Source organism: Lathyrus oleraceus, chromosome 5, assembly GCF_024323335.1.
Source record: "Lathyrus oleraceus cultivar Zhongwan6 chromosome 5, CAAS_Psat_ZW6_1.0, whole genome shotgun sequence".
Lineage (NCBI taxonomy): Eukaryota > Viridiplantae > Streptophyta > Magnoliopsida > Fabales > Fabaceae > Lathyrus > Lathyrus oleraceus.
In genome coordinates, this window is record NC_066583.1 from 525,778,401 (window position 1) to 525,791,257 (window position 12,857).

The 12,857-nt window shown below is 34.7% G+C and overlaps 1 protein-coding gene across 1 annotated transcript; it reads right to left on the reverse strand.

Annotated features, from left to right (window-relative positions):
* Positions 1-4,035: 4,035 nt before the first annotated feature.
* LOC127086053 (21 kDa protein) lies at positions 4,036-5,062 on the reverse strand. The gene has a single exon (XM_051026732.1). It carries the CDS (start codon positions 4,859-4,861, stop codon positions 4,301-4,303), a length of 561 nt encoding a protein of 186 aa, XP_050882689.1. The 5' UTR covers positions 4,862-5,062; the 3' UTR covers positions 4,036-4,300.
* Positions 5,063-12,857: the final 7,795 nt, after the last annotated feature.

A 12,857-nucleotide genomic window follows, 5' to 3' on the forward strand; every position in this document is an offset into this window, starting at 1 on the left:
TACAACTACAAGTATGTGTTATATTACAATGATATGGATTACTCCCTATTTACATATTTTGGGTTTGCTTTCTCCTCAAGCAAAGCCCAAAATACTTAATTCTGCTAACACTACAAAATTAGACCTAAGTCGAAATTTCTATCGAGGTATACTTCTTCGACGTTTCGATAACTATCATAATTTGACACTTCCCTGCTTCAGTCGAGCAACCTGCTTCGACACAAGGAATTATAATTCAACACCACATAATTCATTGTGTCTAAGATATCTACATTTACCATATACATTAACTTCTTAAACACTTCGACTTATACTCCATTCGTCATAATATTTGTAATCTGATTCTCAATTATGTAGTGTTCCAAGTTCAACTTCGCTTTTGCTACTTGCTCTCAAAGATAATGGAACCTCATTTCGACGGGCTTGCTTCGCCCATGTGCTATCGGATTCTTCTCCAGATTGATAGCAGCCATGTTGTCAATCTTCATGGTAATCACTCCGTGACTTTTTCCTATAATCTCTTCGACCAAATTCACCATCCACGTTGCTTGACATGCAAAAAGAGAATTATCTACGTACTCTTCTTCACACGACGATAATGCCACTATTGGTTCCTTTCTTGAACTTCAAGAAACTTGTGCACCACCTAGCATAAACACATAGCCAATTGTGAATTTTCTATCCTCAGTATCGCTACACCAACTTCAGTCAGTGTAATCCACTAGCTTGTATTATTTTCCTTCATTAGCTGCAGGAAACAAAATACCATAGTCGAGAGTTCCTTTGAGATACCTTATTACCTTCTTCGTTGCTGCTAGGTGTGATACCTTTGGCTTCTGCATGAATTTGCTCACCATACCTACATTATATGCTAGATCATCCCTTGTGTGACAAAGGTATCGAAGTGATCCAATGATTCTTATATATTGTGATGGATTGACATCATTTTCATCTATGTCTCTTGACAGTTGCAATCTGGGCTCAACTGGAGTCGATGTTGGGTTGCAGTCTTGCATCTCAAATATCTTGAGTATTTCACTTGTGTATCTTCTTTGGTGCATCATCAAGCCTTTACTACTCTTGTAGAATTCAATACTGAGGAAGTACGAGATATTTTCCAAGTGTGACAGTTCAAACTCCTTACTTAAGTCATGTTTGAAGTCTTTGATCTCCTTCTTACAACTTCGTGTTATCAATAGGTCATCGACATAGAGACATAGTATAAGCAACTCATTATTGCTTATTCTTACATATATTCCATACTCAGTTGTGCACTTTACAAATCCCTTGTACCTTAGAAAGCTATCTATCTTCTTATTCCAAGCTCTTGGAGCTTGCTTAAGTCCACATAGGGCTGTAAGCAATCTGTGTACCTTTCTTTCTTTGCCATATTTCACAAATCCAACTGATTGTGAAACATATACTTCTTCATCTAAGGGATCATTTAGGAATGCATATTTCACAAATCCAACTGATTGTGAAACATATACTTCTTCATCTAAGGGATCATTTAGGAATGCATATTTCACATTCATCTAACATGTGTGCCAGTTGTTGATGTTTGTTAAACCAACAACCAACCCAATTTTTTGATTCTAGCAACAGGTGCAAAAACTTCATCAAAGTCAATTTCTTCCTTCTGAAGAAATCCTTTTGCCACAAGTCTTGCCTTGTGTCAAGTTACTTCACCGTGTATACCCACTTCACATTGATTTCTTTATTGCCTTGAGGAAATTCGACAAGTGACCAGGTGTTGTTAACTTCGATGGACTCTAATTCCTCATTCATTTCCTTCACCTACTTTGAATCCTTCAATGCCTGAGTTGCATTAACTGGTTCAACATCTGCATAGAAAGCATAGTGTACCAGTTCACCTTCCTCTTCGACCACATCATCTGATGTAATAAGATATTCCTGCAACCTTGTAGGAATGTGTCTTGTCCTTTGAGGTCTGCTTGTGCTTGCTTGACCTGTTACTTCTTCTTGTCGAACTTCTACTTCTACTTCACTTGTTGGTTCTTCACATAATATTCTTATTGAATATTTATTGACATTTTTAGTCCAATACCATTCCTTAAGCTCATCTATGATGACGTCCCAGCTGGTCATTACTTGCTTATTTACTGGATCGAACAACTTGTAACCTCCAGTCGAATGATATCCTATTAGGATCATATGAATCGACTTGTCATCAAGTTTTCTTATTAACTGATCAGGCATATGTCTATGTGCTATAGATCTAAATACTTCAGATGACTCAAGCAAGGATTAACACCAGATCAACATTCTTCTGGCATGATTTCATCTAGCTTCTTCTTTAGACATCTGTTCAAAATATATGTTGTTATCGACACAACTTCTCCCCATAATTATTTGGGTAGATGTTTTCCTTTCAACATACTTCTCACCATATTCATAATGGTTATATTCTCCCTTTATTAGTTCCGTTCTGTTGTGGAATGTAGGGTGGCACAACCTCATGCACAATCCCTTCTTTTTCACATAATGTGTCAAAGTATTTTGACACATATTCTCCACCACCATCCGTCTTTAAAATCTTGAGATTTCGACCTCAAATTTAAACTTGGCAAATACCTCGATCACTTCACTTTTCCTCTTGATCAGGTAAGTCCATAATAAGTTGAAATCATCTATGAATGGGACAAAGTATCTATTACCTCCAGTTGAATCCACCTAGATATGACCATACACATTAGAGTATATGACTTCAAGAATATCCTTCGAATTGCTTCCTACATCATTGCCAAAGTTGTTCTTGTGTTGCTTCGCCTACACACATTCCTCACACACTTCGTTTGGAATGTTGATTTTTGGTAACTCTGAAACCATATTTCTTCTCTTCATATCTCTAATGTATTTGAATTGAGATGGCCAAGTCTATAGTACCATATCCATTCATCCCTGCTAGCTGCAGTTGCAAGGTACTGGTGCTCCATCACATTAAGTTCAATCCTGAAGGTTCTATTCTGAGACATAGGTGCCTTCAAGATTAACCTTCCACCTGAGTCGATAAATCTCATCATCTTATCTTCAATCAACACTTTGTAGTTCTTTTCGACCAATTTTCATATGCTGAACAAATTGCTTTTCATGTCTGACATGTACAGTACATTGGAAATTACTGACCTTTTGCCATCTTTCCTCATAATCAGAACATCACTAATACCTTCAGTTGCTAGAGTATTGTCATTTGCAAACTTTACCATGTTCTTCATTGAGGGTTTCGTGTTAACAAACCAATCTTTCCTACCAGTCATGTGTGATGAGCATCCTGAGTCCAAGTATCATTGGTCTTGGAACCTTTCTTCATCTCATGTTGTGACCATCATCAACATCTCTTCTTCTTCATGTTTTGCAAACTTTGCATCATTATCTTGATTCTTTTGTTTTTCAGGATAACCACTAAAGTAGTGACCATAAGTATGACTGTTGAAACATTGAATGTGATTTTTATCAGGTTTTCGACCACCATATCTTCCTCTACCTGCATCACCACCTCTTTGGTTGCTTCGATATGAGGGCTTACTCTGATTCCACAAGCCTCTTTCTTACTAATTTTGACTAGTCAAATTTTTGTAGCCTCTTGTACCTTTGTTGCTGAACCACTTCCTTTTGCCTTTCTTTTCTCTTATTGATTGTGCCTGCAAAGCCACATCACTCTTCGACTTGTCTACAGCTCTTTCATTCGTTCATTGTTCATGATATTCAAGCGTCCTTTGAAGCTCTTCTTTTGTCAATGTTGACAAATCTTCCGACTCTAGTATAAGACAATCAAGTTCTTAAAGATGTAAGGGAAGAAAAACCTTAGAGGTGGTAAGGCAGAAATCCCTAAAGTATAAGGCAAGCAAGCCCGTAAAAGATTTAGGGTAAAGATGTTTTCTAACGTGAGACAAGAAAATGTAAGACTATGTTATCTAAGTGGCTTTCTATAACACGTGTGATTATAGTCGAAATCATTCAAATCTTTTTCAATTGTCGCCTAAGATATTTGAGGATTATAATTGACGAAGAGGGTTATAAAGCAAAAAATTATGTGTAACTATTTTTTTAAATCATCGTGATACATCGGAGGTAATAATAGGGTCAAGGAGAATTGTCACACAAAAGGTAGATAAAGGATTCCAAGGGGGAGATCTACAATAAACCATATGCTCTATATACCCCCTTTTCGTTACTATTATTACATTTTCCTTAAAACAAGTATAACTATTATTGTCTCATGAAATTATAACAATAATTTGTATTGACAAACCTTTGATTCCTGGTGATTAATTTCTACCTAGTGATTAGCAGCATATTGATTAATAAGTGAAAGAGCATTACTAGTAACTTGAGCAACATTAACCATTCTAGATCTAATAGAAGCTTTGATTTTTCCATCAAGTGCTTTTCCACCAAATCCATCTCCACAAGTGCTTTCATCTGTCAAAGCTGAGCTAACCCATGTCTCCACATTGCTTATATGCCAATTGAAATCTTGACCGTTGATCTTGCAGAGTTTAAGCTCTTTCAATGAACGGCTAAGCCTATCAACACTATCACTGATTTCTTCAGCACAAACATTAAGAGCAGCATATTCTGTTGGTTTAAGATTTTTGAAGCTTTTGCACATTGTAACAAAGCCTTTTGTGGATTGAGTTTTGTCGAGGCTAAGGGATAAAGCTGTTTGGACTAATTGGTGTGGATCTTGTTGGATTGTGGATGCATAGACAGAGAGAGATTGAACACAAAGTGTAGGATATTGTGTTGTGCTACATGAGGATTTAATGAAACTTGTTGGTGTTGATGTTGCTATAGAGACAAGAGTTAGAAGAAGGAATAGAAGTGTAAACTTTGCCATGTTGTTCTTGAGGAATAAAAGCAGTTTGGCTGTGATATGTGAGAATAAGGATCTTGATATTATTATATATAGATATGATAGGAGTTTGTCTTGTGACTTAAGAGTCAAGAGTTCACATCTATTTTGTTAATTTGTGAAGTGAAGAAAAGAAATGGGAATGCTATCATCGCTCACAAATCATGGCGTGTTGTCTGTTTTTTCTGTCTGAGTCGGCACATGTGCAACTTCTACATTTATCTTGTTTGTTTCTCTAAATGGAAAGTGTTCACACTCAAAAGTCATTGTTTGGATATGAAAGGTACATGTTTAGAAATTTTTACTCATACCCTATTAATTATCCCTCTACTTTTATATTATAATTTTTTAAATCAAAATGCTTTCATATAAATAGGTTATATTTATGATATTTTCATTTTTTACTTCACTTTCGTTTTAAAATTTTCGGAACATCACTTTTGCCGTTGCAAACCGAAACTCATAAAGTAAGTATTCCGATTCACAGTTAACATACCATACCTCTTTAAGAAGAGTACCGGTTCGCTCCAGTTTTCAAAAGTTGAACCGAAACTCTTCTTAAAAGATTTCTGGTTTTCAAACATTGAACCGGAACTCTTCTTAAAAGACTTCTGAATTTGCATTATTTTCATCGAAAGTCTTCTTAAAAGTCTTTCGTTTTTGCCTTTTTTTCACACTGGAACTTTTTTAAGAAGCGTTATGGCACATTTTTTTTTAATTTTTTTTTATAGTGGTTCCAAGACGAGGCAAGGATGATAGGATTCCAGATCGTAGTTTAGGACGGGGCGCATCTACATCCGCAATAGAGTCAGTTGGCTTTCCATGAGGGTCGTACAATACGTCTCTTTTGGTAAAGTATGAACATCATATTGATCGATATTTATGGTTTGGTGAGGTAAGTAAACGACCTATATTTGATATTGAATAATATTTGAATATTTTATATTGTGTTTTATAATATGTGTTTTGATTGTTTTAAGGAGAGAGGTCCGAAGAAAGAGTTGAAGGTTGTTGGACACATGCTTAAGCTAACATCAAGGGTACCACAAACTCTTCCACAACAAATGGAAAGTTGGGTTTCTAGTTCTGGATTATCTTCACTTCAGAGAACCAGTTTGACGAAGATAGACACAAACCTAGTATCCGCATTTGTGGAGAGATGACAACTAGAGATATCTTCATTTCACATGTCGTTTGGTGAGATGAGCATTATTTTGGATGATGTCTCTTGTCTGCTTCACTTGCCCATAAAATGGTGTGTTCTAGAGCCCTCAAGATGTCACTGAAGAGGTTGTTGTTGAAGTTGTTGTTGACTACTTAGGAGTGTCACAGAGTGAGGCACAAATACAGGTTCGTAGTTGTAGGGGTTCTTACTATAAGTTGGTGTGGTTATACGATTTATTCATAGTGTATACAGTTGCTTCTAGCTAGGCATATGCGACTAGAGCGTATTTGTTGATGTTGGTGGATTCCACAATTTTTGCCGAAAAGACCTTTACGCTTGGCGAGGCATGATATCTCTTATTGTTTACGAATTTAGAGATATGTTTGGGATACAGTTGGGGAGAAACTACATTGGTTACCCTTTACAGATACCTCGAAGATGCTTCCATGTTCAGTTGCAAGAAGCTCGGTGGATATCCTACTCTTCTACAGGTATTTAATTTAATTTTGTTTATTATATGTTAATTAATTTTATTTAGTATATTAATGTAATTTATTTTGTTTATTATGTTTTTATATTGTAACAGTGCTGGACTCACGAGTACTTTCCAACAGTTGGAAAAAGAGGAGAAAATTGGAAACCAGCTGATAAGTTTGGTCTTCCTCGAGCGATGAGATGATCCTATAAGCAAGGAGTCTTGAAGGTGGATGACTTGCGATATATTTTGGACGAACTGATATCTTTCGACGTCATATGGCGTCCATTCGAGAATCATAGAGTATGTCGTCAATTTGATGAGTTATGTCTGTATAGAGGGTGTATGAAGTGGGGTGACATAGTTGTTCCATACTTGCCTGACAGATGTATACGTCAGTTCAGATACAGATATTAAGTTCCACCCTTACCTCCTGATTGTATGATGGCTAATGATGTTGATGTTTAGTGGATTGGTTACCATCAGAGCGTTATTGTTGTGATCCGTCCGATAACATTAGCCACCACTCCATCTGATATAGATGATGGATACTTGGAGTGGTATTATTGTGTTTCACATCCTCGTTTGGTCCTACCCCATCATGATGAGCCAAGGGAGGTGTTAGTTCCTATTTACGAAGCAGGACCATCTGATCCTAAGTGGGCTTGTGTTTCTACATTGATTCATCGTTATCTCAGACAAGTTAATGCTGAAGAGGATGACTGTCTCAAAGCAGCTCGAGACACTGAACCACGCAGATTACCATAAAATGGACTTATGTGTGCGTGCTCAACTTCGTAATTTTTTTTTTGAATAGAAGCTCTAATGTTTCCCAGTTGTAACCTTAAGTTGTTATTCATAGCTTCCCAATATTTAACCATGTCACCTATATTGTTTCTCAACGTCTGCTTTAACTTCTAATAAGCCGATTCAACCATAAAAATAATACATATTGAAAATATTAAAAATATAACATATTAAAAAAATACATAGTAAAAAATATAACACATACCGATTAGTCGTTGTGTTACCCAAATGTAGCACTCGATTAATCCATGCTCCAAAAAATCTCTATCTATGTGGAGTCAACCATGTGTCTTTCACATAATTAATAAATCCACTAAAATCAACACATGCCTACTCAAGTTGATGCAACCGTTGATCATACTCAACCCCATCACTAGCCCAAACAACTTTCATCCATAATGTGCCGATCATTTTTTGCATGTCATTCACCACATATCGTTTGCATTTTGCACAAACATTTTTGTTAATGTGAAATCTACATAGCAAATTAATCGACCTAGGAAACACAATTTCAATTGCTTTCATCAAAGCAAGATCTCTATCTGTCAAAATCACTTATGGACACAAATCTTTCTTCACAAATAATTCTTTAAGTTTCTCTAATACCCAACAAAAATTGTCTGCCTGCTCAGACTCCATATACGAAAATGCGACACCAAAAGTCAACTCGGTTGATGTCATGCCAACAATTCCAAACAAAGGTTGTCTATATTTGTTTGCCTTGTAGGTGTTGTCTATAACTAACATAATAGTAAAATATTCAACAACTTAACTGAATCGGGATGGGCCCAAAATATCTCTCTCACAACTTATGAGTTATCTCTTTTTCTACTCCAATACACATATCATGTATCCTCAATAAGCTTAAACAAATGGTGTATCTCACTTCTAGGACCTCTTATCTCTTTTTCTATCATACTATTATGCTTGTATATTTGCGTGATCCGAGTGACATTCTCTGGATCTCGGTCTTGCAAGGAAAGCAATATGTGTCTATGTGGTACATGTCTCTTAGTTAAATTAACAACATGTGAACGAAAAACTTTCATACAGCGTGTCACGTCAACTTCTGTTAACGAACGTTGACAGGAGGGACTAAAAGTGTGAACGAAAAATATTAAGAGAACTATTTTTTGAAGGAAATTTTTTTATGAACTAAAAGTGAAATTTGTGATATTTACGAGGACCACAAATATATTTAACCATATTTTATATTATGATTTTCATACTATGCTAGTCATTAATTTATGACTTACTCACACACTAAGTTTAAGGAAGTCAAGGTGAGGAAGATATTTTTCACAATCAATACAAGCGGTAGAACATTCTCAGATCCAAACTGCAACAAATATCTTTTATTCTTTGTATTCTTAATCTAGTATTTTTCTAAAGTCTAATGACAAATGCTAAAGATAATTAGACTAATCTTCAACTTGGACGGATACATCTAACAATATGGCTATCTAAAGTTGAATAACTTGGTATATTGTAAGTATTATCTTATAACAACACTATGTAGGCGAACAATATGTCGAATAGTTGATGGCAAGCCGAAATCAAAAAATTAATTGGGGATTATTCGATTCAGCAACCATGGAAAAATTACCTATTTGTATCGGCTAATCCCACATTCATATGTACTTGTTTTATCCCACGGGGGTTTGACGACATCTAGACTAATAATTCATAATATTGTTGAACAACCATGAATCGTAAATCTACTTTACCAATGAAATACATCTGTGGTATTTGGAACTCATGCAAGAAACATTGTTGAGACAAACCAAGTGCAACAATAGAGGAAACACCCCTAGGTTTAGTTTCAATTAGGTTTTTAAAACCACTAAGACAACGTGTAGCATAAACTATTTGAGATTGAGTATATACCTCTTGGATATTAACAATTGAATCTCAACCACATAGTTGATACAATTAAAAGGTACTTCGGGATAAAACTTATGGATAGGTCGACGCATATAAATCCCTATCCGAAATAGATGGACAAATTGAAGTCTTTTCCTAAAACTTATAAAACTCCATACTTTTTATTTTTCATAAACTATAGTTTTTTCTTTTATTATTGATAAGAACAACATCTTTGTGGTATTCCTCTCCCGCACAACACACAATACATTCTTGTGAAGACATAGAAATGTGTTTTTATGAAAAAATTTAATGTATTGGCCTAATGTTACCATAACCGACTCGATGAACTTGAAACAACAAGTAGATGAATTTACTACATACTTCATTGAGAGAATCATAGAGAATCTAACAAATTACCTTGTGTGTCAAGTAGAAAAGAAGGTGTTGCACATGTTGTACTTGATTATCATTAGGTTATTTTCCAATCATTTCTCATTATTATCAATGCACTAACGACCTTGAATTTTTATTTTTTCTTCAAATTCTTTATCTCCAAAGTCTTGTCTAAGGATGTTCATGGTGTGGTTTGACGGTTTTGACACTAAAAGTCTAATGACAAATGCTAAAGATAATTAGACTAATCTTCAACTTGGACGGATACATCTAACAATATGGCTATCTAAAGTCGAATAACTTGGTATATTGTAAGTATTGTCTTATGACAACCCTATGTAGGCGAACAATATGTCGAATAGTTGATGGCAAGCCGAAATCAAAAAATTAATTGGTGATTATTCGATTCAGCAACCATGGAAAAGTTACCTATTTGTATCGGCTAATCCCACATTCATATGTACTTGTTTTACCCCACGGGGGTTTGACGACATCTAGACTAATAATTCATAATATTGTTGAACAACCATGAATCATAAATCTACTTTACCAATGAAATACATCTGTGGTATTTGGAACTCAATCAAGAAACAATGTTGAGACAAACCAAGTGCAATAATAGAGGAATCACCCCTAGGTTTAGTTTCAATTAGGTTTTTAAAACCTCTAAGACAACGTGTAGCATAAACTATTTGCGATTGAGTATATACCTCTTGGATATTAACAATTGAATCTCAACCACATAATTGATACAATTAAAAGGTACTTCGGGATAAAACTTATGGATAGGTCGACGCATATAAATCCATATCCGAAATAGATGGACAAATTCAAGTCTTTTCCTAAAACTTATAAAACTCCATACTTTTTATTTTTCATAAATTATATTTTTTTTCTTTTATTATTGATAAGAGCAACATCTTTGTGGTATTCCTCTCCCGCACAACACACAATACATTCTTGTGAAGATATAGAAATGTGTTTTTATGAAAAAATTTAATGTATTGGCCTAATGTTACCATAACCGACTCGATGAACTTGAAACAACAAGTAGATGAATTTACTACATACTTCACTAAGAGAATCATAGAGAATCTAACAAATTACCTTGTGTGTCAAGTAGAAAAGAAGGTGTTGCACATGTTCTACTTGATTATCATTAGGTTATTTTCCAATCATTTCTCATTATTATCAATGCACTAACGACCTTGAATTTTTATTTTTTCTTCAAATTCTTTATCTCCAAAGTCTTGTCTAAGGATGTTCATGGTGTGGTTTGACGGTTTTGACACTAAAAGTCTAATGACAAATGCTAAAGATAATTAGACTAATCTTCAACTTGGACGGATACATCTAACAATATGGCTATCTAAAGTCAAATAACTTGGTATATTGTAAGTATTGTCTTATGACAACACTATGTAGGCGAACAATATGTCGAATAGTTGATGGAAAGCCGAAATCAAAAAATTAATTGGGGATTATTCGATTCAGCAACCATGGAAAAGTTACCTATTTGTATCGGCTAATCCCACATTCATATGTACTTGTTTTACCCCACGGGGGTTTGACGACATCTAGACTAATAATTCATAATATTGTTGAACAACCATGAATCATAAATCTACTTTACCAATGAAATATATCCGTGGTATTTGGAACTCAATCAAGAAACAATGTTGAGACAAACCAAGTGCAACAATAGAGGAATCACCCCTAGGTTTAGTTTCAATTAGGTTTTTAAAACCTCTAAGACAACGTGTAGCATAAACTATTTGCGATTGAGTATATACCTCTTGGATATTAACAATTGAATCTCAACCACATAGTTGATACAATTAAAAGGTACTTCGGGATAAAACTTATGGATAGGTCGACGCATATAAATCCATATCCGAAATAGATGGACAAATTGAAGGCTTTTCCTAAAACTTATAAAACTCGATACTTTTTATTTTTCATAAATTATATTTTTTTCTTTTATTATTGACAAGAACAACATCTTCGTGGTATTCCTCTCCCGCACAACACACATTACATTCTTGTGAAGACATAGAAATGTGTTTTTATGAAAAAATTTAATGTATTGGCCTAATGTTACCATAACCGACCCGATGAACTTGAAACAATAAGTAGATGAATTTACTACATACTTCATTGAGAGAATCATAGAGAATCTAACAAATTACCTTGTGTGTCAAGTAGAAAAGAAGGTGTTGCACATGTTGTACTTGTTTATCATTAGGTTATTTTCCAATCATTTCTCATTATTATCAATGCACTAACAACCTTGAATTTTTATTTTTTCTTCAAATTCTTTATCTCCAAAGTCTTGTCTATGGATGTTCATGGTGTGGTTTGATGGTTTTGACACTAAAAGTCTAATGACAAATGCTAAAGATAATTAGACTAATCTTCAACTCGGACGGATACATCTAACAATATGGCTATCTAAAGTCGAATAACTTGGTGTATTGTAAGTATTGTCTTATGACAACACTATGTAGGCGAACAATATGTCGAATAGTTGATGGAAAGCCGAAATCAAAAAATTAATTGGGGATTATTCGATTCAGCAACCATGGAAAAGTTACCTATTTGTATCAGCTAATCCCACATTCATATGTACTTGTTTTACCCCACGGGGGTTTGACGACATCTAGACTAATAATTCATAATATTGTTGAACAACCATGAATCATAAATCTACTTTACCAATGAAATATATCCGTGGTATTTGGAACTCAATCAAGAAACAATGTTGAGACAAACCAAGTGCAACAATAGAGGAATCACCCCTAGGTTTAGTTTCAATTAGGTTTTTAAAACCTCTAAGACAACGTGTAGCATAAACTATTTGCGATTGAGTATATACCTCTTGGATATTAACAATTGAATCTCAACCACATAGTTGATACAATTAAAAGGTACTTCGGGATAAAACTTATGGATAGGTCGACGCATATAAATCCATATCCGAAATAGATGGACAAATTGAAGGCTTTTCCTAAAACTTATAAAACTCGATACTTTTTATTTTTCATAAATTATATTTTTTTCTTTTATTATTGACAAGAACAACATCTTCGTGGTATTCCTCTCCCGCACAACACACATTACATTCTTGTGAAGACATAGAAATGTGTTTTTATGAAAAAATTTAATGTATTGGCCTAATGTTACCATAACCGACCCGATGAACTTGAAACAATAAGTAGATGAATTTACTACATACTTCATTGAGAGAATCATAGAGAATCTAACAAATTACCTTG